The following is a 24,958-nucleotide window of genomic DNA, read 5'->3' as shown; positions in this document are numbered from 1 at the left end:
TTATAAATTATAGATGTGTAATTAGTTAATAATGTAAAATTATTTAGTGTATTAAAATTAAATTCTATTTAAATCTTAAATAACTGATCATATTACATTTAACATTAAATAAATTCACAAATCTCTAATGAATATATGCAAGTCGAGTTCCGGTATAGCACCTAGAAGGACTTTGGTGCTCAAGTATCTTGGATATAAAGTATATAACATTAGTGCGAATTTGTACCTTAAGCCTTTTAAGCTTATTTTTCATTGGGTTTCTCATGAGTCAAGGTAACAGAACACACATTTCTGAACTTTTTTATTGGTTAAAATTTATTAAAAGCGATAAAATTTTGTTGATTCCACATTAATGATTTTTCTTCTGATTTTAAAATAAAATGTTTGAAAGAATGCATCAAATAATATATTTTTAACATTCTTGGTCAAAGTAATGTTTCTTATGTGATAATACATGAGAGGTACTATTGAGGCAAACACCTTAGGGCATGTTTAAGATGTTTGAATTACTGCTTATAAACTTAAGTTTAGATCAAATTTAAGTTTACAAAGATGAATACTAGGTGTTTTTCTCAGACCAAATTTTAACTTTAAACATAATTTAGGAGAAAAATTAAATATGATGTTAAATTCATTTTTCTCTTCAAATTGAGTTTAGAGTTCCCTGTTGACAAACCAAACATAGCCATAATTTTTTTAAGCTGTTATTATCAGATTGTACTTGAGATCCATGTTTTGCGTGAAATGCTACCTGGGCAAAAAACCCCTTAATTTACAATATTGTTATTAACATATTATATGTTCATGATCTAAAATTTTGCACCAACAAGCATGGTTCTCGAGTCATTGGAACATTGGGCCTTTTGAGATTGAATTGCATGGAATAGCTTAACCAGACCAAGAACAATATAAAACAACTATCATTTATTTTTATTCATCTTATAAATAACAAATACTTTTTATTTTTAAATAAAAGGAAAAAACATATTATTGCATAGAGTTGTAAAAAAACATTTCAAAGAAAACGATGAAAGCAAGCACAAAAACAAGTCACTTTAGCAAGCAAGCAAACAAACAGGAAACACATGACCTTTCAATTTCATTGCCACAAATGTCAAATATATTTATACAAACACGATGCATCTTGAATAAAAACAATTCCATCAACATTTTCCCGCAAATTCATAAACATATAAAATACCAATTGCATTCCTTCATGCTTATAAGCATATAATTTTTTCGTTTTTACTTTTTAATTAAAAGAAAAAACCTCCATCATATTATATACTCATGATTTTCATAAATTCATTACAACCTTCGAAAACGAAATTTGTTTATATAAGAAATAAAACGTTGAATTGAATCAAAATCCCTGTAAAAGGAATCAGTTACTCACACACACGAATTAAACCCTCCTATATGCTCAAAAAACGATTACAAAAATTGAATAATAATAATAATAATAATAATAATAATAATAATAAGGGTTTCAAACTTACACTTCTATTCAGTAATTAAAGCCACAAATAAAAAAAGAAAAAAAGTTAAAAAAAAATACTGGGTCTTACTCTTATTACTTACGATAAGGGTATATTATGTGTAAAAAAAAAAGTGAAAATGAAAATGAACAAAAGATGTTAGAAGAAATATTCATAATTTTTCTTCATTTTTTTATTTATTATTTACACGTTAACGAAAGGAGGAACCAGCGAAGGTGGTTCGTAGCAAAACGGTGCGGCGGGGTGCTGCCACTTTTTGAAGACAACTTTTTCCGGCGGGCGTTGTTGCTGCGGCGGTGGCGGCTCGTCCTTCTGCGGCGGCGGAGGGGGCGACGAGACCAGCGGGGACAGCAGCGGGATCGCGACGTTCCACTCGACGGTGCGGTTTATCTGGAGCGACGACGGGGCGCGGCTCTGCAGGCGGCTGGGCTGCCGGCGGGAGGGTCGGGTTCTGTGGGATTCGGCCATGCGCGGCAGCGCGTGAGATCGACGGCGAGAAGAGAAGTGGAGTGTGTTTGTGAGAGAGAAAACTGAAAAGTGAAAAACGGTGGGTGGGAGTTGAGGTTTCGGGGTATAAATAGAGGGGCGTGCGGTGCACACGTTTGGAATCTTAAACTGAAATGATTGATGCGGCTCAGCTCTGCTCGGCTCGGCTCGGCTTGGATTATCATAATACACGTGGGCCGTGGCGTATAACTAGTGTTTCCCTACGTATCTCTAGTATATTTTTGTTAATAAAATTCATTTTTATTTTTTTACCAACGGCTAGTTAATTTAGACTTTAGATGATATATCATACTCTATGTTACTCCCTCCATCCTTGTTTTTTAACCAGATTTTTTTTTTATAAAATTAATGTTATATCATTTTTAATGTTTTATTGAAAAATTGAAATAATAATTATTTTATAAATATTTTTTTCTTATGCGACAATTACAATTGAATAGTTGAAATGTTTTTTAAGTAAAAATTTTATTTCAAATTTTGTGTTAAAAACCAAATATATTGTTGCTCTTGTGTCAGTCCCTGGATCACGTAAAATGTTAATTATTTTAAAATAAAAATAAAAAGACTATTCTAGATAACATTACAAACATAAACAATTAAAATGATATTTTTTTTAAAAAACATAAAAAATCAAAATAGACATTTTTATTAGTATATTTAACGTTACTAATGAAAATGAACAAAATAGATCCATTTGTAAACATAAAGTTTTAAATTGGAGATTTTAAAACATAAAATAAAAAAAATGAGAAATGAGCCAAAATAATATCTTAATAATTTAATTATAATATATTTATAGTGTAATTTTTTATATATCTAAATAATCTTGAATTATTATATTATTAAAAATTATTTTTATCATAAATAATTTCAAAATTAATTTTTTACTGCAAATAAAATTATATTTAAGATGTTCTTTTATTGATTGTAAAAAAAGTTACATGGATACTAAATTAAAATTAAATTTTGTTTTTAATTATTTATATTTGATTATAATTCTCACTATTTAAAGTTTAATATGTTTTGTTAACTAACATCGTATATGTTGTTAGTAAATAATATTGTATTTTAAGTATGTGATTATGAGTTTGATTTATGCATGAAGAAAAAACATACGTTGAAAGATGTCAATTTTTTAAATGGATCTCAATCGCTCAAAAAATTAGTTCTTAGCTTTCGATCAAGTTATTCTAATGCAAAAAAAAAAAAAAAAACTATTTTGTTAAAGTCAAATCTTAATTAATATTGATTAATGAAATTTGAATAAAAATTAAAAGTGTTGATGATATTGATTGATTTAGTGATTCTAATAGTATTTTGAATTGTATAAAGATAATAATATTAATTATACTTTCTAGTTGTCTTCTTGTTAATAATTTAACCATTAGAGTATTTTCATGCAAGAAGACCCCCTCTAATCTAGTTGTCTTCTTGTTAATAATTTAACCATTAGAGTATTTTCATGCAAGAAGACCCCCTCTAATCACTGAAGCATCTCTAGACCTCTACCAAATTATCATCATTCATCGCAGAGCAAAAATATTTGATAATTGTGGTGTGAAATCATAATTTGTAGAAACTATTTTTAATTTCCATTTCTCCTAAACCTTTGTGTTTTAAGAGATGAATATTGAAAGCATTTTCTAAAGTCTACAAGTCTACAACGTGTTGTATCTCTTGCTGTTGACTAAGTTAGGAGGAAATTAATGTGCCAAATCAATTTATTATAAGTGAAATTTATTTTAAAAGTGAAAGTTAAAAAGCGCAATCAAGCCTAAAAATATATATATAAGCAGAATATTATACTTTTATAGGAAGCAAGGATGTAGGGTATAAGAACCTGTTTTGTATTACATGAACTACATTTATGGCGCTAACAACGCATAATAATAGTCATTATTTCATCAAGTGATCACCTAATTCAAGGATAAACTAATTATTTATTAATTACAAAGGAAGTATATAGCTCGATTGCTTAAATATGAGTTATATGAGTTTGGTTTCTTCTGAATATTTTGATATAATCTTAACAATTATGAATACCTAATTTTAGAAAAATTACACATTTGTAGTTAGATAATATTACGGCCAATGTTTTCTTAGACAATTACGGTCAAATCTCACTTATATTTTAGAATTATAAATATATATTACACATTAATTTGAATTCATTTAATGAAATATCTCATATATATTTTTTACAGCAAATATCTAATAGTTTTAAAACTTTATAACACGTTGTTTAATTCATCTATTCAATTTTTTTTTCTAGTTTAACATTTAAATAAGATGAAGAAACATTTTTTGCTATCAGGCATAAGAAATTCCCAGCGGATTAAAATGTAAATTACTAAATTTGATTCATATAAGATACATAACATGAGGGAGCCAAGCGGAATCATGGTCAAAGATAGGCACCACATAAAGCATTTAGTAGTATCAAATTATTAAAAAGGCTAATCTAACAAAAACCCTACACTTTCGTAGAGAGACAGCATAAAAAAGGAGGTCCAACCTTGACTGCCAATTATGCATTTTTGCATTCAATTGTAGAGTAAATTTTTGGAAGGAAACTAACTTGATTTGATTTTGTAAAATAATTTTCAATTACAAAATTTATTAAATTTTAATATATGATCATTAAAGTAATATATAATTTTATAGTTGAATTGGTAAAATGTTAAAAACTATATGAAACACCATAGTATTCACGTATAGTTAATTTTGACACTTGTCATAATTTAATTTTTGTTTGTAGAAATTGAAAATAAGTACTAGAAAATTTTACAACAATCGACGTATTCTAATCGTCTAACTAAGTTCTTGATCTAGCTTAATATTTTTTTAAAGGATGATCTAGCTTAATTAATTTTGCGTCCTAAAATATTATTGAACAAATATAGTAAGGAAACCTAACAATAGTCTTATTATGATAGCCCAAGGTCCCACTTGCAAATTCAGGCTATCTAATAAATCCAAATCTGACCGGTCAAGAAGGTAGGGCGTCACGTTCACCTTTAATTCCTATCCCAATTTTTTTTTTTTTATAAAAAAATACAGTTTCTATTTAAAGTAAAATAATTGATACAATATTGAACAGGAATATTGATAATATATTTTAGCATTGATTTTTTTCTTTACACTTTAATAAAAATTCTCATTTTAATATAAATTTATAATTAAAATCAATTTTAACATCCAGTTAAATGCAATAATTTGACATGGAGTAGATTTAACTCACGCCAACCTGCAATCGCTTTCTTCCAATTTCTCTTCCTACCTACCACGCCGCACTCTAGTCCCCAATTCGTACACCACACACCCCCTTCTGTTGCACCGTGCTGGTTTTCTTTATGAAAGTGACAATATTTTTAGTTTATTAAAATACTAACTTTCTTCAATTTGTTTTTACATTATTTTAATTAAATAATGACATAATTTGACTTTCAAAAAAATGATAATTTTCTTAAAAAAAAGAAAAAATAAAGACCGGATGTGCCACAAATCTTTATACTGTTAAATGCATGAAAGTTCATGAAAATGAAAATTAATTTAGTACAATGACATTTCAATACCTTAATTTTTAAACCACTCTTCATTTTTTTACTATACGTAAAAATGAAAATATGCTCGTATAATGTCGTAAAAATAAAGAAATAAACTCATCTTATATCTTAATCTTATTAACAAAGATAAATGAGTTAGATTGAATACTGAAACAAGTAAACAAACATGAAAGAATATAGATAAATCTGTAAATCTTACTTTGAAAATTTGTCATTACTCTATTGAACTAGTACTTAAAACATACGAAGTCAATAAATTTTTTTGATGGCTTAATAAAGCTTACTTATGCATTCGAGCTTATTAAAACACATTAACACATTTCAGCAAATCATAATCATTAATAATAGGCTTTCCATTTCCGCTTCTCTAGGGACTACGTTGTTTGTTTTCGTTTGTAGAGAAAGCACTTACATTTTAGTTGGTGCCACAGGTTATATTTTATTGATTCACCTTTTACATACATAATAATAAATTACTAAATTTGATACCAGGTTTCGGATTCTCTCTAAACAGTAATTGAATGACCAATATGAAAATAACCACTAAAGCTGAAAGATTTACAAAACAGTGGGCTTCTTTGTTAGAGTTCAGAATAGTCTAATGATCATCATTTCATGTATGTACACAAAAGAAAAAAAGAAGCCTTTTGCTGTAGAAAAGGATCCAACAATCTATACAAAATTGGCTTTCCTAGATCTAAAAAAATAGACAAATAAATCACCTTCTAAATAAATAAACTCTCGTGTGAAAAGCATTTTGAGATCTTGAATTCTAGCAGTCCGAACCTCATCATCTGTGAGGGTACCAGATATCAACCTTTGTTTCCTAGCTTGAACTTGTTGCAAGCGATCTTCCACCGTGTCCTGTTCACAATACCCCCATAAATCTTACTATTAGTTAACAAAAAACAAGGGGAAAAGGGAAAGTCAACAAAACGTGCGAATTTAAACTAAATCAAGAAAAGTTTTTTAAGACTATGTGACCCAACAAAAGGATAAGGTGAGGTGAAACTACTTGTGAAAAACGTGAGAAAATGGTTTTTCTACCCAACTAAGGAGAAAAAAGATATCAAAAACAATAAAATAGTCATAAAATGTATAAATATTTGACAGCTCCAAGTACTTGTACGGTTGAACTATCTCTAGGCAAAGCAATTTAAAATAATCAAAAGGGGTCATACCAAACAAAAATAATAAAAGGGGCAACCCATAGCATTTGTTAGGAAAAAACAAGGAGAAAAGAAAGGAAATGCTGCCTTATCAATTAACAGCACCGTTTGGCAAAAAGAAAAAAAGGGGACTTTGAATATTCCAAGTCCAAACCGAAACATTTGACCCATAAGAAGTCGGCAATATGGTTTAAGATGAGTACGATTGCATGTTTTATGTTCTAAAATGGATTGGCTAACCTTAACGATAAATCTTCTCACTACAACTCTTCCTTCGGTTTTGTCCTATTCGATGAATTCTCATTATTGCTTGCTCCTCAACTGCAGGGTTCTACCATGGATCCTATATTTTACAATACAAAAAAAGTTAACACAGAAGAAATGAAGTTGTGCACAGGATAGACAATGGAGACAAAGGAAATAGGCATAGCATACCATAATGAAAACATTTGAAGCTGCAGTTAAGTTCAAGCCCATACCACCAGCTTTTAGTGACATCAACATAACCTGAAACAATGAAAAAACAGTGATTCTGTGATGATATTTTTTTTTCAACTAAAAAAATAAATTGTTCAAATTAACTTTGCTTACCCTTTTCTCTCTTGTCTGGTTGAATTCATCCAGAACTTTCTCCCTCTGCTTCTGAGTCAACTTCCCATCATATCTCAGAAAACCAATTCCTTTCCTCCTCAAAGAATTCTCCAACAGATAAAAAAATGATGTCCATTGACTGAAGACGATACTCTTTTCACTTGATGTGTTCAAAATACGTTGCAGGAATTCAAATAGCTTTGAAACCTTTGAAGACTCCGTCACATTGTTCTTAACATCGAGCTTGAATGGACTTTCAGATGAATAAGTAATCAGATCGTCTTTCTGGAGCAATTGACGACAGATTGGACATTTACCACCCGCTGAGGTGCCCCAGCAACTATATAGACATTCTCTACAAAATTTATGTGCACATGGTGTAAACACAGGATCTTCTGGAGATTCCATGCATATAGAACATTCTACAATGTCACCCTTTTGAATATCCTCCAAAACCTCGGCAATGTATGCATGAGGTTGAACGAGTGCGAAGAAGAAGCAGATTTTAGAAGTAATCTACTTGCAAGTTTGTTCAACTCTGCTTGCTGCCGAGGATCATTTTGATTGCTTTCTTCGGGGCATTCAGTATTAGTCTGAAGGAATCTTCTTGCGTGTCTGCTTAAATCTGCACGTTTCTGGGTATCACTTCCGCTTCATATACAAGGGAAAATCTTGTTAGAGGCAGAAGAATTGGTAAAGGGAAACAGTAAGAGCATTTTAATGTGTTTGCCACACCTACCACATAACTAAAAATGGATGGTTACAACACCGCCTCAACTGCATTAGTAGGTCAAGGATATTTGCATAATGGTGAAGAACCTTTCCTTGTGCAACATACTGATCAAATTGAACCTGTTTGCATTGGATAGTAAGTTCAAGAGTTGCATGGCAGTTAACGTGCCAAACATAAAACTATTAACAGTTACTAGAACAAACTAGGTTTGAGAACGGTTTCTATTAACAGATTTTTAGACTTTATCAAAATTGATAAAAGTGAAACAGGTTGTTATTCAGATCCAAGCACAAATCAGAAGCTGTGGCACAAAACTTGCTTCAGATCTCTCGAAAAGGGCTTCATAAAAGTCCCGTTCAGATTCTGATTGTTCACACTCAATCAACTGGATATCAATTGGAGGCGGGAGAAAAGTATCGGCCTGGAAAAACATGTATGAAATCAAAATTGTGATTAGAAAAAATATATACATTTGTGTTTCAAAAGGGACACAGTTCAAGTGAAGTGAGAAGAATGACTACCTACCTCTCTTATCCTTCGTTTCCTTTGTTCTTCTTAACATCAGCATCCTCAAAATGACCTTGGCCAACTCCAGGGATCTTGGATCACCATTCTCATAAGGCCTTTGAATTAACTTCTGCCACCTATACAGATGTTTCCAAAATTAAAAAATAATTACTGGTTTTTAAAATAAAATATTCACTCTTTAAACAACAAACGAATTTATGAGATAGCATCACATTCTTGACATACAATGTCAAGTTGCACCAAGGTTCAACACGCAAGAGACTGTATAGGTCTTCCAAGCTATTCTGCAATAGAGAACAACACATTTCACGAAGAGGTGCCCAAAGGTGAGTTTTTTGCTGAATAAACGAGACCCTTAATCTAATAAAGTACTAAGATAGAAACGTTTTCACATGGGAAAGATGGAAATTTCATTGTGGGTGGAGTACTATTTATACATATATTGTTAACTGAAATAAAAAGACAAACCTGAAGTGGGGTTCCAGTTAAACACCAGCGGCTGTGTGAGGACAGAGCAAAAGCAGACTGGGCAGTTTTTTTTTTTTTTTTAAGTTTGAAATAGAATTATCATTACTCATTAACAATGTTTAAATCTGTTTTTGGTCATTGTAAGTTAGTTTTTTTTTTATTCAATGTAAGTTTATTTTTCTAATTTTAGTCTTAAATTAGTGTTTTTTAAAAGTTTGTTTATTTTTTAAGTTAGTTGCTTTTTTATTCATTAAATCTGTTTATTTTTCTAATGTTTAAATTTTGATTTTTACAAGTTTTTTTATTCGTAGTTCTTATGTGTGTGTGTGTGTGTTTTTTTTTTTATATTTTAGTTCTTTTAAATTTCAATTTTTTTTCATTTATAATTTCATAAGTTTACACTTATAAGAATTAAAATGGAAAACATATAAATTTATAAAAACTAAAAATAACAAAATATCTTACCAGAAATAAAAAATTTAAAACTATAAACTTACAAGAACTAAAATAAATAATTTTTTTTCGGAAAACAAAATTAAAAAAATATGAAACTACATGGAAAAAAACATATTTAAACTTAAAAATCATATTAAAAATAAACTAATTGATGATTAATTTTGTTATATATTTATAAGAATTAAAGATATATTGAAAATTAAATCATTTTATTATATTATAGCATTAAAAATATTTATTAATTTATTAATCTTAATTCTTAACAGCTTGGCAAAGTCAACGTTGTGAAAGTAATTCAAGGAATGCATTGCTGATATGGCATGGTTACTTGTTGAAAAAGGTAAGACTTAAGAGTTTAATGGCAGATTTTTATTGAAATTATTAATTATCAATAAATATTCACCGTTGTTGTTAATTAATGGTAAAAAAAAGATTTCGAAGAAATGTACTGCTAGCATAGTGGCATATGTTTTGGGATAGAATCTGATTTTAATTTCATCTTTTACATTCTTATTGATTAGCCGTGAAACAAAATATGTTTTGTATTTTTTATTTCTAAAACTAAACAAAATAAGGAAAAAAAGTTTAAAAATAATTTAATTCCATGTGTCCTCTTCTTCATATGATTTGCTTTTCCATGAAATAATTGATTGACATGAGTCCTAGATTGAAGTATCTGATTTATTGCTGACACACTTTGGAAATCTTGCTATGGCTGGCTCAACCTTCAAATTGTTCTACCCCAAGATATTGAAACTTGAAAGCCACTTCTGGCAGCCTCATCAATTTGGATTGCATTTGGTGTGTGTGTGTGTGAGGAATGAGGGTTGGGATTTTCAAGTGTGATCCTAATATTGTCTTTTATATAATATAAAATTTTAAAAATTATTATCTTATTTTTAAGATGATAAATTATTAAAAAAAAAGTTAAATAATAAATATATTTATTTATGCTATTTAATATTTATTAATTAACTTATAAGTTAATCCTATTAAACATTAATCGATTATAATAAGTTTTTCATTTTTCAACTCTAAGCTTATAAGTTAATTTTACCCTAATATAATTTCAATTAAAATGGATATTTTGTAATTATAAAAATAAAATGAGTGATAAAAGTAATATATTTATTTTAAATTTAAATATACCTTATCTCTTACATTAGCGGCACGAGTTAATGACTCACACGCTGGCAAGAAACAACACGATGTGCACATTAGAGAAGAGAGGACCCCTCTTCGTCCTAACCCTAACCAGCGAATTCGACGACCAGCACCGCCTCAACCCCACCCTCCTATCTTCCCTCCTCGCTGCGCTCTCCGAAGTCAAGTCCCAAGCCACCGCCGGCTCCGCCCTCCTCACCGCCGCGCACGGCAGATTCTTCTGCAACGGCTTCGACTTCCGCTGGGCCCAGGCCGCCGGCGACCAGCCCTCCGCCCGCCTCCGCCTCCGCCGCATGTCCGACGCCCTCCGCCCCGTCCTCGCCGCGCTCCTCTCCCTCCCCATCCCCACCGTTGCCGCCGTCTCCGGCAACGCCGCCGCTGCCGGAGCAATCTTCGCCCTCGCGCACGACTACGTCCTCATGCGCGCCGACCGCGGTGTGATCTACTTTCCGGAGGTGGACCTGGGAATCACTCTTCCAGAATACTTCGCCGCCGTCGCCGGGGCGAAGATCCCGGCGGCGGCGCTGCGTGACGTTGTGTTGGCCGGAAGGAAGGTTAGGGCGGAGGGGGCGGTGGAGATGGGGATCGTGCACTCGGCGCACGATAGCGCGGAGGGCACCGTGGAGGCTGCGATGCGCCTGGGGGAGGAGTTAGCACGGAGAAAGTGGGTTGGGGACGCTTATGCGGAAATCAGAAAGAGTTTGTACCCTGAAGTGTGTGCTGCTTTGGGATTAACACCCAAAACCATCGTTTCTAAGATCTGATTACTTGTAATTTGAATTGCACAAACAACAATTTAAGAGTATGAGAAAACAAAAAATAAAAAATCTATGTACGAAGAATGAATTTGAAATGTGATCAATAATACAGTGTGTATGGTTCTACAATCATATGATACAAGCATCTATACTTCTTGTATTTTGACCAAAAGCATCATCGGCCACCAAATTATAAATGTCTAGATATAAATAAATAAATTAGTTTAATCTTTATTCATCGATAAAAAAATTATACCATCAATTAATTAGAAATCATTCTTAATATCAACTTCTAGTTGATTATACTATTATTAATTAGAAATCATTGTTGATATCAACTTCTGGTTTTCTGTATACACATAGGAGCTCCACGATTGGTACATAAATTATTTACTCTAAATATAAATACAACGGTGAAAAAAACTTAAGAAACCTTGGAATTGTAGGGAAATTGAGCTAAATAATCCTCAAGTTATTTGAGGTGTTAAGTTTAACTTTACTGCTACGTAAAAAAAACGTTTAACCTTCATTGCTTGAACCGTTTATATTAGAGCTAGAGTAAAATTGTCAAATGCGTTCTTTTTGTGGTTGGTTTGACAAGTAGTTCTTCTTACTTCCACTGGATTTATGCCGAAATTCTATTTCTTTTTTCTTTGTTGTTGCTGTGAATATGGGAAAATTCTACTTCTACTCCATTGAATGCAAGACTACGAAGAAATATAATAATATATGACATCACCGCTCTTCTTGCATCTGAATAATTGAATTGGATGATAAATTTCTGCTACCACCTGCAGAAAGAAAGAAATTTTTCTGCATAAGCATTCCACTATAGGACCACTTCTCTTTTTTCCACCCCACTTTCCATCCTTGCATTTTGATTAAGGCCCGTTGCATCTTTACTTGGTCACATGAGGGTAGAGGAATCATGTGATCAATAATTGTACTTAATTAGATTGTTGGCATCTTTACTTGGTCACTTGAGGACAGGGGAATCCATGTGAACAATAAACAATTGTACCTAATTAGATTGTTGGCAACAATTGCTAACTTATGTCAAGACAGGTTAATATCAAGACTTAAAAAATTATTACATGATCTCACATTATCATATGGTAACAAACATGACTAATTGTTATGTTACACGTGATTAAGTTTATAATTTAAAAAAAAAAAAAATTCGATCATATATCACAAAAATTATTCAAGACTAAAACAATTCTAAATCATATAATAAAATAATTTAGAAGTTGAAATTATGTAGAGTCAATTCATTGTATCATACCATTAAAAAAAAGTAAATCCATTATACCATACTATTATTACCTTTTCTTTTCTTTTAGAGAACGGAAGAAATTTTTTAAAAAATATTTAAATTAAAATAGAAAAAAAAGTAGGATTCACATATAATTTTAGAAATTTCTCTCCCTTTTTTTCCTATTTCTTCACAACTAAACTCACACTTAGAGCACTATGAAAAAATAACGAACAATCTTGACTCATTCATGACCGAATACATGGGTAGGTAGCATTATGAGTCGAATTTATGTGGTGGCTCCATAAAAAGCACAGTTCAATGACTCATCCATCTTAACACCTCCACTTGTCCCCATCAAAATGACACCTACCATGCTGATCCAACACCACTTCACTGGGGATTCAGTTTGTTTTTCATGTAGAAACATCTCATTTTAACACCTCAGATGACAGACCACACTCAATTTAGTTAAGATAAAATTTTGCAATTTAGTTCTCATAGATTAAATTTTACACCAAAGGCAAATTTTGGTCACAGAAACAAGGCCTAATATCCCAAATCAATTTCTACATGGTATTATTTGCTCAATTTTATCTTTGTAATCATGCTTGGATTATAATGAATTAGACCAAAATCAAACAATGTGAAGGGGTATTAGTATGAAATTTTTACTTTGCTCCCAGCAAGGAAATCTATTTTCTCGCCAAGTAATATTGGTCACCAAATCTGACCATAGCTTAGCTTAATTTCTTTGTGCCAAGTAAAATAGAATTGCAAGTGAAAGGGGAAGCATATCAATAATCAAATTATAATCCATCTGACAAATAAACAAAATAATCTTAATAGGTCTAAGTAACTATTCCAAACTCAGCTGAAGATCAAATACTTAATGCCGAAACTAAGCATTTTGGCACACTAATACATCTTTTGCTCTATTTTTTCTAAACTGTCTTAGCTTTAGGGGTCTTCTTCCTGAGCTGACTCCTGGGAATTGAGTTCTTCATTCCAATAAAGAATAGCAATGCCCCAAAAAGTGCTGTGTTCTGCCATCAAAAGTAACCACAATACATATCAAGTTCTCACACAAATGAAAACCATCAATTAGCAAGACAACAAGTAAAAGAAGTTTAGACAAACCAGCAAGAAATCATTCAGCAGCTGATTGTACTTAGGCTTGCCGGGGCTATGGTTATAGAAATCGTACAGAAGTGGAGTAGTAATCGCCAGATGCAAAAGCTACAACAACAGCAAAAGTCTTAGATGTAGAAGCTACACAAGAGGAAAAGCCCAATCAGGATTTATAATTCTTTAGAACCACAACAGTGACCGGAGCTTTAAAAATACACTTAAGATTAAGAATAACAACTTCACAATACAAACTGAGAGACCAAGCCCTTACCAGTAGGAAAGATCCAAATGTGCTTCCAAACACAAACAAAATCCCTCCAACCCCCTTAAGAAATATGATGGTAGCAATGAATTGCCGGGCCTGTATTTAGTATCTCAATTAGAAAGGGAAGTGGAACTACAAGTATATAATGGAATCTATTTAGCTAATAAGATAGTGAGATAAAAAAAAAAGGCCTTACATCAATATCTGGTAGCGCTACCCCCAATTTAGAGGATAAATTATTCTTCACCACACTGAGTTTGGGAATCAACTCTTTCGAGATGGGTCCACCATTGGCATCAAATTCATTAAACCTTGCAATATAAACATTATATCAATACAAAAGTACTAATACTTGCTCTAACAGAACTATTTTACTTTAACAGCTTCGCATGTAAGCATTTCTGCCACACAAAGCAGTACATACATTAGCAAACCAAAATTTCTCAAGGTACCTAACATTTGGTTTGTTATTTTTTTCCCAAATAAGGTATATGACATACGTAAAAAGTTTTAATAAATCATAACCCAGTGATGCACATGCACCTCTAGGGAAGTTGCAATATCAAATCAAATTAGATTCCGATTAACAAGTTACTATTAGTGTTTGGTGTACGAGGCAGAGGAATTGAAGCAGAGAGATGGAGATAGTCATAGAATTTATCAACATCAAGATTTGCGGTCGGTGAATCTCATGTTTGTGGCTTGATCATTAATGGGGTTTTTGGCTAGTAAAGGAAACAATGGGACTTATCTTGTTTACATTACTAGATTTACTTTTAACCTAAACCAGAAGTTTCTTGACACATAAAATTGGCCCCCCAATTAGATCTATCAGCTTAGGCTCCATACCTTATTTGATATCAAAGTCTGATGAGTACTTAGTGCAAACTTCAAAATCCTCAATGAAGTAACTTAAAAAGGAAAAGCAACTTAAAAACGATGTAACTCAAGATTTCATAGGACATTGATTCTCACTAATATTCAAAACCACTTAACATTCAACATGACAGCATACTCAAAAGCAAGGTTTTAAATTGTGGCCGCAATTTCGTCATGATCTTTAATTTGTGGAAAAATACAGCTGATGTGGCCACAATTGCGGGCGCGGAGACCCATAAAACCTTGATGTTGCGGTCAAAATCACAGTGGAGGAACATTTTTCAAAACCTTGCTCAAAAGATAATTAACAAATACTAACAATTAACAATCTACAACAATATCACATACATTCTAGCAAATTAACAATTCCATTTATTAGTAGATGCATATTAAACTAAAAAGCAAATCCAATCAATTTATCAAGCATATCATAATGTACTCAAACTTGTGACTCCAAATCCTAAAAAGCCACACACCCTTTACATTCAATCCTTGAACCCCAAAAGCGAGAAAACGAAAACCCACATCCAAAAATCGAAAACAAAGTGGAAAGTGAAGTCCTTTGTACGAATCTGATAGATCTGTGAAAGGGGTCACTTACATCTGCCATGCGGAGAGGATGAAGAGGGAGGCAAAGAGAACACGACCCAGAAAGGAGGAGAACCCCATTTTTCTCCCTTTAGCAGAGGCGAAAAGAGAGTGAAGCTCGGAGAGAGAATAACGTGGAAGACTCTGAGAGAGTGAGAGAGTGAAGCAAGGAACACGAAATGAAATATAATATTGTTGGAGAGAGAGAGAGAGAGTGGCTGTGAACAGAACAAGGTGGTCAATTTGATTAAGTTTTAGTATATTAAAATGGGATTATTATGTGTATAAGATTTGGATTTGGAATATTTAAAGGAAGTTGAGGGTGTCACGCAAGCGATGTTAATTGTTAAAGATGTAAGTGAACACTTATACTTTGCTTCAATTTACAATTCAATGTGATCACCTACCACCATCACCACCACCTTGTCTTCTACTAGTATTAGATCTCTATCTCCATCTTCCCATTAATAATTAATAATAATAAATAAAACATAATTACATATATAAAATAGTCATCACATGATGAAGAGTAGTAGTGAAGTTTAATCAATCAATTAATCAATTGTAGGAAAAAAAAACTTATTCAAAATCTAATATTTTCATATTAATTTGATTTATTTTCTTTTAATATGACCTAAAATTATTAAAAAATGTCGATAAATATGATGAAAGGTGAGAGAGGAGAGAGGAGAGACCAGGAGTGAGAGAGATTAAAAATTTAATATAGGTGAAAGAAAAGAAATGAAAAAGAATTTAAAGATATCTTTTTGTTTTATGAGATAAATAATGAAAAGTAACTCTAAGCAAATAGATTTCGTCATATATATATATATATATATATAAGATGAATTTATATAAAATATCAAATATTATAAAAAAACTATTTTATAGAACTTTCTATAAAAAAATAATATTTATCTATCTAATCCGTATTTTAAAATTTCATATAAAAAATTATATTAAATTTAAACTATAAATAATTTTAAAAGTGATCGATATCTGATCACATTACTTTATTTTATTTTATAATTAGAATTAGAATTGAAACCTCATTATGTACGGATACATATTTTATTTTTTTATAATATTTTAATTTTACAAAAATTTTATTGTTTTATTTACTATTATCTATGAAATTATTGTTACGGTGTAATGTTATATTTTAAGATAAAATATACTTTTATTTCCTTAAAATATTTTAAAATATTGATTTAGTCCTTATAAAATATAATATTTTTATGTTCCTATATCTATTAAAAATTATGTGACTTTATTTCTTCGGATTAAAAACACATATTTCTAAGTAAATATAGGAATTAAATTTTTATAGAGATTAAATTGGTAATATTTGAAAATATATTAAGGGACCGATAAAAAATTTTATTCTTAATTTTATTATTACTTATATACTTATAAGACTAATCCGATGACAAGAGAAACCTAAAATAAATTTTATAAGAAATCTTTGTACTTTAAGTGTGATAGGTATATGTTAACCTTTTTTCTGTTCACATTTAGTCTTTTTGTTAACATATGAATATATGATATCTTTTTGTTTTATAAACATTAATAATAAACAATTTTTTATTTGTGAGTTTAAAATTTAAAATTGAGTTATTTTTACCTTTTTTTTGCCCGTGTGTACTTGTTAGTATATAAGTATATATATCAGGATTAACACGATCTATTAAAATGCATGACTTTACGTACTAGTTTTATGTCAAGAATGTGACTGAATTTGTAACTTAAAAAGTTCATGATCGATGCTGCAAGTACGTCAACTTGCAGCATGAATCCTCACAGGAGACACCAGGATTCTTCGGAGTTCACTAACAATACCTTGTAACTAGGGGTGTAAAAATTAGTTTGATAAAAAAACAAATTGAATTGGTTTTGAGCTATTTTAATTGGTTCAATTTTTTATTCAAATAATTAAACTGATTTAGAAATTAATTTAAAATTGAAATGGTTTTAAAAAATTAATTCTAAAATCAATTAGTTTTTAATTGATTCCGAAAACTAAACTAGATTTTTAAAATAATTTTTGAACTATTTATTTTAAATAAAAAATTATTTAATTAAAACCAGTTCGGTTAACCAAATTGATTTTAGAGTAACAATTCGATTAATCGACTTGATTTTATAAAATAATATACTTATTTTTTCTTAAATTAGTTCATAAAAAAATCAATCTACTTTAGATTTGATTTTAATCTAGTTCAATCTTGAATCAATTTTTTTCACACTCCTACTTGCAACAAATTAAACAGGCCTTTTGTATGACTCCATTCATGCTAATTTGCAAGCATCTATCCCACAAATCTTCTGGGTTTGTAGTCAAGGCAACAATCATAGTTCATAGGCCAATCTCGGTTCCTCTAATTCTTGTGACAACTTCAGAATCATCTATTTTTTAAAGGACAAACCAGTCAATTTGATAAATTGGGGGATTAGCATTTTATTGATGCCATAAGACATAAGAAATTACCCACATGAATCGTCCACTACATTTGTCTCACACACATGTTAGGACAACTGTATTCTATAAGCCTACTACAAAAAAAATAATTGTATTCGATATGTTTTTTTCAGTTATGTTTGAAATTGTTGATATATATTTGATTTTTGTTTTAACTTTAATGTTTGATAATTTTTATTGTTATTTTGAATCTTTGTGTCTCAATAACTTTTTAAATATATATTAATCATAAAGATAATGTCATATCATTCATATAATTAAAGATAAAAATTCAAAATAAGACTTTAAATATATCATGATCTCAGAGTAATAATAAAATTTACTAGAAACTGAAGACAAAGATATATATCAAAGATCTAAAAATTATTTAAGTAATTTTATTTTTTAAATGTTTATACTAATACAAATAAAAAACATTATATTTCATAAATTAATAATAGAGCTAAACATGAATCTAGGCTTGAGAAATAACACAAAATTAATTAACTTCTAGTCTCTTAAAAATATTTCATTATTTTTTATTACTTGTTTATGAAATTGTGTCTATGTAGTTCTTATTCTCATTGCACAAATGAGAGGTCAAAATGAGATTTTTTTTAGGATAATGATTATATTTGACACATTTTTGTAAATAAGAAATTAAGAAAGAGATAATTTATTTTTGAAGGTCTGAAATAAAATATTATCCTATTTATAGAAACTAAGAAAGTATTTAACCCTTAATAATAATATTTTATCAAGTTTGGTTGGTGATATTCTAATAAACCTATACAGTGAAATATATAACTCTATACATATAAATCAAGCACGGTTCTATAGATTGTATATAAATTAATAATAGTGCATGTGATCGCCAAGTGAAGAACAATAACTTAATCAATTAAATTTCATATAATCCAGAGAGCATATGCATTGTGGACACCACTATAAAGTTCGATCAACATGGTCATTGGTTAATGGTCCTGTGTTTCGCAGTGTGTGTGTGTGTGTTAGCAGTATTTTATTCTCTTCTAGTACAAGCCTGCATTTGTTTTAGGCTTTAATTAAGCCTTACCTTCGTCCTGCATTGGTTTGTTAAACCCTTTCATTCTTATCTCCTGCTACTTTCTTGTATCAACATTACTAATTAAAAACGTAACTTCACCTTGTGTTTCTTTCTGTTTTAGTCAATGTTTCTTTAGATCATTCACTTGCTGATTTTGTATTGCCTTGCAGTTTCAGGACAATATTTTGTATACAAGTTTAAGGAAGAGTTTCATGGCTGATTCAGATAGAGAAAAGGAGCTCAAGGCTTTTGATGACACAAAACTTGGTGTGAAAGGACTTGTTGATGCAGGCATCACCAAGATACCTCGCATTTTCCATCATCCACCAGATAACTTCAAGAAGGCCTCAGATTTAGGCTATAAAGATTACACTATTCCTGTTATAGACCTCGCAAGCATTCGTGAAGATCTGAGAGAACGCGAAAGGGTTGTTGAGAGAATCAAAGAAGCATCAGAGACATGGGGTTTCTTTCAGATTGTGAATCATGGCATCCCTGTGAGTACTCTTGAGGAGATGGTAGATGGGGTGCTAAGGTTTTTTGAGCAAGATAGTGAGGTCAAGAAGGAGTTTTATACTCGTGAGCTAAGACCATTTTTTTACACTAGCAATTATAACTTATATACTACTGCTCCAACTACTTGGAAGGACTCTTTCTACTGCAATTTGGCTCCTAATGCCCCTAAGCCAGAAGATTTGCCAGCAGTATGCAGGTGTGTTCCAATTTTGGTTTCAGCTCAAGCTATTTTTCTCAATGTTTATAGTAGTAAGTTACAAAGTAACATGTTGAACTTTTCACTTTTGAGCCATATTTCTAATTTGATTATTATTTAGCTTCCTACTTTGTTGAAAGATCCAGAGTTGTAATATAATCCAGTATATATATGATGTAGGCATGTTGGACTAAACCACATTAAATTGAATGTAAAGATATTGACAACATACTCTCAAATATAATTTTTGACACTATCTTTCATTGGTTAAAATTTATTCAAAATCACAACATCTAATATATTCTTTTTAAACATATTCTTTAGATTAAAAATTATTAGAAATCACACAATTTTTGTGATTTCACTTCTTATCGAACCTCATTAATTATTTTGTAGTTTCCAATAATAAAAGTGTGTTAAAAACAATGTATTTGAGAATGTGTTGCTAACACTCCTTATGGGATGAAACGTGGTAAAAAAACCACAGCAGCCAAGTTAAGGCAAATATGGGGAAGCAAAAATGTACAATGCTTTACTTGCTATCCTACCTTTTAGAGTTGTGATGATTCATCTTTCACAATGCTTGCTCACTTCATTTGTTTGTAGAGACATACTGGTGGAATACTCAAATGAAGTATTGAAATTGGGGACTTTATTATTTGAGTTATTATCAGAAGCTCTTGGTCTGGATCCAACTTACTTAACCAATATTGGTTGCACTGAGGGGCTTTTTGCTTTTAGCCACTACTATCCTGCATGTCCTGAACCAGAATTAACTATGGGAACAGCAAAGCATTCTGATATGGATTTTATTACAGTGCTCTTACAAGGCCATATTGGTGGCCTCCAAGTTTTTCATAAGGACATGTGGATTGATTTACCCCCTCTAACTGGGGCCCTAGTTGTTAACATCGGTGATTTTTTGCAGGTATTATATTTTTCTCCCATGGAGTGAATGCCAACCCTTTAGTATGTTCATTTTAACATAACTTGAACTTCTAAATTATACATGCCCTTTCTTTGATACATACCTAAATATAGTTAAGTTATATTACCTTCTGATTTGTTTTAAATTTTAAATTATTGAAGCACTCTCACATTAATTAACTTCTTCAAAAGTTGATCTCTAACTCATCCATAAACTAATTTTAACTTACGAAAAAATTTATTTATTTTTTCTTCTTATTTTTTTCAACCTATAAATACTTATAGAGAAATTTATTTAGATAGACCCTACATTAACTTAATTAGATTAAAGTGAAATATATATCATCTGTTATGAGAGGGGGTTTAATTTTTTAAATTAAAAAGAATATGAATGACCAACATGAAGTAATCAATCAGGTTTCTCAAGTAAAATTGTGTTTGGATCTCTTAAGTAAAATATTATGTTTGAATCTTCCAAAGTAAGGGAAGATCCCAATAGAAATAATTAGTCAAGTTTTCTTTAACTTTACTTTGGTTTCTCTCATCTTATTAGCATGGCTAATTCACAACATTTTTGAATACCAGCTTATCTCAAATGACAAATTCAAGAGCGCTCAGCATAGAGTACTGGCCAATCCTATAGGTCCAAGGGTGTCTATTGCATGCTTTTTTAGCACAGGTCTTAATCCAACTTCAAGGATTTATGGTCCCATCAAGGAACTTTTATCTGAAGACAATCCTGCAAAATACAGAGAATTTACCGTTCCTAAATTTTTAGCTCACCACAGAACAAAATGTCTGAATGGTACTTCTCCACTACTGCATTTCAGGATTTGACTAGGAAAATGTCGGTAAAAGATTCCATAACCTTATATCATTACCTTTGTTTCAGAGAATAATTATGTTGTTGAATTGTAGAACTTTCATTGCATAAATTTCTTGAGAATTTTCAATGAAAAGTTGGTGTTGAGGAGATAGCTTGGCGTTTTTGTCAATTGATTAAAGTCATTGGACTGAATTATATAATTATTTACATGGGAAATTATATTGACATTGAAGTTTGATTGAATTGCAAATGATATTTCTCCTTCTTTTTTAACATTCTTAATTATTGTTGTTCACAGTGCTCATAATCATGATCAACCACAACCACTCATCATAAACCACAAATCGATCATTCACAAACATGTCGAATTATCATAAAACAAGAAAAGAGGATAAACTTCCCATATTATTAACTTCTTAATGAATGTACCAATTTATACAAATAATAATTAAACGGTAACCCGAGTTTCAAATTCACGATAATTTTTTTTAAGAATTAAATTATATATGCTTAAATTCAAATTCTAATGCCAATAATATGTCGAACGTGAAGTTGACAATAGTTTTTTGCATTATTTATTTATTTATTTATACGCCCTCTCTTGTATTTTTTTCTAAATTTTATTTTAAAAAACATCTCGAAAATTCAGTTCTAAAATTTATTTCAATAACAAGTAAATGTTGCAGACATTAAATTTCAAAATATATTAAACATATTTCAAAAATTAATTTTTAGAAGTGTTAGAAATTTTATCACTTCTAAAGATTAATTCTGAAACATGTTCAACCATGGCTGATATATACAGTAGCCGGAAGGTATGATATTTTTTTTTTTTTTTTATTGAATGTCATGTGAAGTTTTGTGAAAACAGTTAAACAGCCATGTCAATTTATAAATATTGACATCTTAGTCCTCCTTTAATGGTAGTGAACCTTTTAACCAGGTCTTATCGTCCACATGTCATTGGAAGTTGGCATTCCACAGCCCTATATTGCTACCTCTCATTCCACCCATGCATATAGATTAATTAGTCCTCAAATAACATTGTAATATTAATGCATGGGACAATAATTAAGTCTTATTTAATTTACAGTGTAGGCTTTCAGAATATTTATTTTTACAATATATTAATATATTCTTAAAATTTTCTGAATTTATTTTCTGAAAGGTGTTTTTTTTTAAAACAAAATAAAAAAAGAAAGAAATTTTTCAAGTTAAAACAGGTGTGTAAAAAGCATTTATCTCTAAGTTAATAGGACTAAACATCATAGATGATAACCGTCCGATAATGAGTGATTTAATAGGCTCAACAACAACTATTAAAATGGTATCATCTTAAATTTGAGTTTATGTCTAAGTTAACTCTATTAGAGTTAGGTTAATAGTAATTAATTCTTCACACGATCACACCTATAGAATTACTTCTTAGAAATTTGAGTAAACAACATAGCATATTGCAAAGTACCATCAGCTAAGATTGAAGGTGATATATAATTAAGATGAAATATGGTGAAAAACTAAAGCCAGGTCAAGGGAAATATATGGAGAAGCTATACGATATTTTATTTGTTATCCTACATTTTACAGTAGTTGCGATCGATGGTTCAGCTTTTATAATGCTCAATTCTTTTCTTATAGCTTATCTAATTGATGTGGAATTATACTTGCTTCCTTCATTTGTTTGTAGAAAGATACTGGTGGAATACTCAAAACAAGTGATGAAATTGGGGACTTCAATGTTTGAGTTATTATCAGAAGCTCTTGGTCTGAATCCAACTTGATATTGGTTGCACTGAGGGGATTTCTGCTTTTAGCCATTACTATCCTGCATGTCCTGAACGATAACTATGGGAACCCCAAAGCATGCCGATGTTGATTTCATTACAGTGCTTCTATGAGATCATATTGGTGGTCTCCAAGTTCTTCATTAGGACATGTACGTGGATTGATTTACCCCCGTGCGTGGGGCTCTAGTTGTTAACATTGGAGATTTTTTGCAGGTATTTCTTTCTTTTTTTATTTTTTTTAATTCTTTAGCACAAATATTTTCACTAATATGATATCACATTACATATAAGATTAAATCTTAATGTATCTGTTGCATAACGCTTATGTAATGGTCATCGTGACTTATTACGTGATGATCTGTAATGAATTGTGTGAGGGTGATATGTTGTGTTGTACTTGACATGTGTTATTTTGAACACGTGATTAATATGAATGTGTGAAATGTAATTTTGTAATTAAATCCTTAAGACAAATGATGTTACACAATTAGTGATAAAATGATGTGAATTGTGCTAAGTTGAGCTTGATGTGATTAAATCCTTAAGACACATGTGTTGTTTGTGTTTAGACTTTGTGATGATCTTGAACTTTGTGTTCATAAAAAGAAATTGTTAGGTGGATAACTTTAAAGAATTTCGTGTTAAAATACAATGAGACATAATACTATGATAAGATGTTATATTGAGACATGATTTTTTATATTATTTGTATAATGTTTTGAACATGTTACTTTATGTTATTTCACTACTTAACTTGTTTCTTATTGTAAAAATTGGACGGTCTTGTTTTGGACCATATATTTGATAAGTTTCTAATTTGATGATTAATGTGGATGTAAATCTTTTACTTAGGTGAACTCTTTTATGTTCATTGAATAAAATCTTTTCAATTAATTCTACATCTTTATGTATGATATTTATATAAATATGTATGTCGAGATAGAAAGTGTTACATAGTTAAATATGAAAGTAAACAAACTCTTGTGATTAGTTAACATTTTTTATCTAAGTACCTTAATTCCCGTAAAAAAATGATTGTTTCTTTAATATAATGACAGGTGTTATTTTGTATAATTCGTGCAAATAAGTCTTCAAATAAAAAAAGTTGTTGTTCATATGTATTTTAAAAAAATGAGTTTTAAAATTAATTTTTAAAAAGTGTTTTTAAGAAGTAAATAAGAATTGTTTGTTTTTTAAAAACCAAATTCTATTTACTTCTAAAAATAATTTAGACAAACAGGCCCATCAGCCTATTTTATTAAGGAAAGAACATTTTTTTTTATAAAAAATAGCTTAAACAAACAAATTCATAAACTTATTTTTAAGGTCTAATTAATATTTCTCTCCTCTCAATCATGTTTTCTCTATTCACAAAATTTAAGCTTAAAATCTTATTTTATTAAAGGTGATTAAATCCAATACCATTCGGATCAATAATTTATTGATTTTTAAGCTCTAATATAACTATCATGATAACTTATTTTAAAAACTTTTAAACTGAGCGTAAAACTATCTTTCGATCTAGGTTAACATGCTTAATATTTAAAAAATAAATCAATGTAGTATGTAATTTTAATATCTTATTAAAAATATATAATTAATATAATAATTTATTATTTCTATTT

At 30.3% G+C, this 24,958-nt stretch overlaps 4 protein-coding genes and 1 long non-coding RNA gene across 6 annotated transcripts; 2 read left to right on the top strand and 3 right to left on the bottom strand.

Annotated features, from left to right (window-relative positions):
• Positions 1–1,544: 1,544 nt before the first annotated feature.
• Positions 1,545–2,057, bottom strand: LOC114370622 (uncharacterized protein At4g14450, chloroplastic-like). The gene has a single exon (XM_028328017.1). The coding sequence runs from the start codon at positions 1,965–1,967 to the stop codon at positions 1,683–1,685; it is 285 nt and encodes a 94-aa protein (XP_028183818.1). The 5' UTR covers positions 1,968–2,057; the 3' UTR covers positions 1,545–1,682.
• A 4,032-nt stretch (positions 2,058–6,089) lies between these two features.
• On the bottom strand, positions 6,090–9,264 carry LOC114372270. Its single transcript, XR_003658189.1, has 8 exons — positions 9,062–9,264; positions 8,819–8,877; positions 8,591–8,709; positions 8,072–8,486; positions 7,333–7,983; positions 7,177–7,248; positions 6,982–7,084; positions 6,090–6,436 (listed from the first exon to the last, which is right to left on the bottom strand). It is a non-coding gene; the product is annotated as an uncharacterized LOC114372270 (long non-coding RNA).
• A 1,402-nt stretch (positions 9,265–10,666) lies between these two features.
• On the top strand, positions 10,667–11,599 carry LOC114372269 (enoyl-CoA delta isomerase 2, peroxisomal-like). Its single transcript, XM_028329748.1, has one exon. It carries the CDS (start codon positions 10,696–10,698, stop codon positions 11,443–11,445), a length of 750 nt encoding a protein of 249 aa, XP_028185549.1. The 5' UTR covers positions 10,667–10,695; the 3' UTR covers positions 11,446–11,599.
• Positions 11,600–13,468: 1,869 nt separating this feature from the next.
• LOC114369796 lies at positions 13,469–15,763 on the bottom strand. Its single transcript, XM_028327052.1, has 5 exons — positions 15,571–15,763; positions 14,287–14,401; positions 14,097–14,186; positions 13,835–13,933; positions 13,469–13,740 (listed from the first exon to the last, which is right to left on the bottom strand). The coding sequence occupies exons 1-5, from the start codon at positions 15,636–15,638 to the stop codon at positions 13,639–13,641; spliced, it is 474 nt and encodes a 157-aa protein (XP_028182853.1). The 5' UTR covers positions 15,639–15,763; the 3' UTR covers positions 13,469–13,638.
• A 3,212-nt stretch (positions 15,764–18,975) lies between these two features.
• LOC114372624 (1-aminocyclopropane-1-carboxylate oxidase homolog 1-like) lies at positions 18,976–21,778 on the top strand. Of its 2 annotated transcripts, none has more exons than XM_028330290.1 (4): positions 18,976–19,105; positions 19,252–19,793; positions 20,400–20,721; positions 21,306–21,778. In XM_028330290.1, the coding sequence occupies exons 2-4, from the start codon at positions 19,294–19,296 to the stop codon at positions 21,555–21,557; spliced, it is 1,074 nt and encodes a 357-aa protein (XP_028186091.1). In that variant the 5' UTR covers positions 18,976–19,105; positions 19,252–19,293; the 3' UTR covers positions 21,558–21,778. The 2 variants fall into 2 exon arrangements, with proteins under 2 accessions (XP_028186091.1, XP_028186093.1); XM_028330292.1 differs by having other exon boundaries at positions 18,996–19,170.
• The last annotated feature ends 3,180 nt before the right edge of the window (positions 21,779–24,958 follow it).

Source organism: Glycine soja, chromosome 10 (assembly GCF_004193775.1).
Source record: "Glycine soja cultivar W05 chromosome 10, ASM419377v2, whole genome shotgun sequence".
NCBI lineage: Eukaryota > Viridiplantae > Streptophyta > Magnoliopsida > Fabales > Fabaceae > Glycine > Glycine soja.
The sequence above is the reverse complement of the archived record's forward strand: the minus strand, read 5'-3'. Positions and strand labels throughout refer to the sequence as shown.

Excerpts from the sequence above, each read along its gene's own strand:
- LOC114369796 (XM_028327052.1), bottom strand. The coding sequence starts at position 15,638 with ATGGGGTTCTCCTCCTTTCTGGGTCGTGTTCTCTTTGCCTCCCTCTTC. Across the intron at positions 14,187-14,286 it reads TAGCGCTACCAGATATTGAT|GCCCGGCAATTCATTGCTAC; the intron begins GTAAGGCCTTTT and ends TACTAAATACAG. Across the intron at positions 13,741-13,834 it reads TGCTGAATGATTTCTTGCTG|AACACAGCACTTTTTGGGGC; the intron begins GTTTGTCTAAAC and ends TTTTGATGGCAG.
- LOC114372269 (XM_028329748.1), top strand. The coding sequence starts at position 10,696 with ATGACTCACACGCTGGCAAGAAACAACACGATGTGCACATTAGAGAAG.
- LOC114370622 (XM_028328017.1), bottom strand. The coding sequence starts at position 1,967 with ATGGCCGAATCCCACAGAACCCGACCCTCCCGCCGGCAGCCCAGCCGC.
- LOC114372624 (XM_028330290.1), top strand. The coding sequence starts at position 19,294 with ATGGCTGATTCAGATAGAGAAAAGGAGCTCAAGGCTTTTGATGACACA. Across the intron at positions 19,794-20,399 it reads GATTTGCCAGCAGTATGCAG|AGACATACTGGTGGAATACT; the intron begins GTGTGTTCCAAT and ends ATTTGTTTGTAG. Across the intron at positions 20,722-21,305 it reads ACATCGGTGATTTTTTGCAG|CTTATCTCAAATGACAAATT; the intron begins GTATTATATTTT and ends TTTGAATACCAG.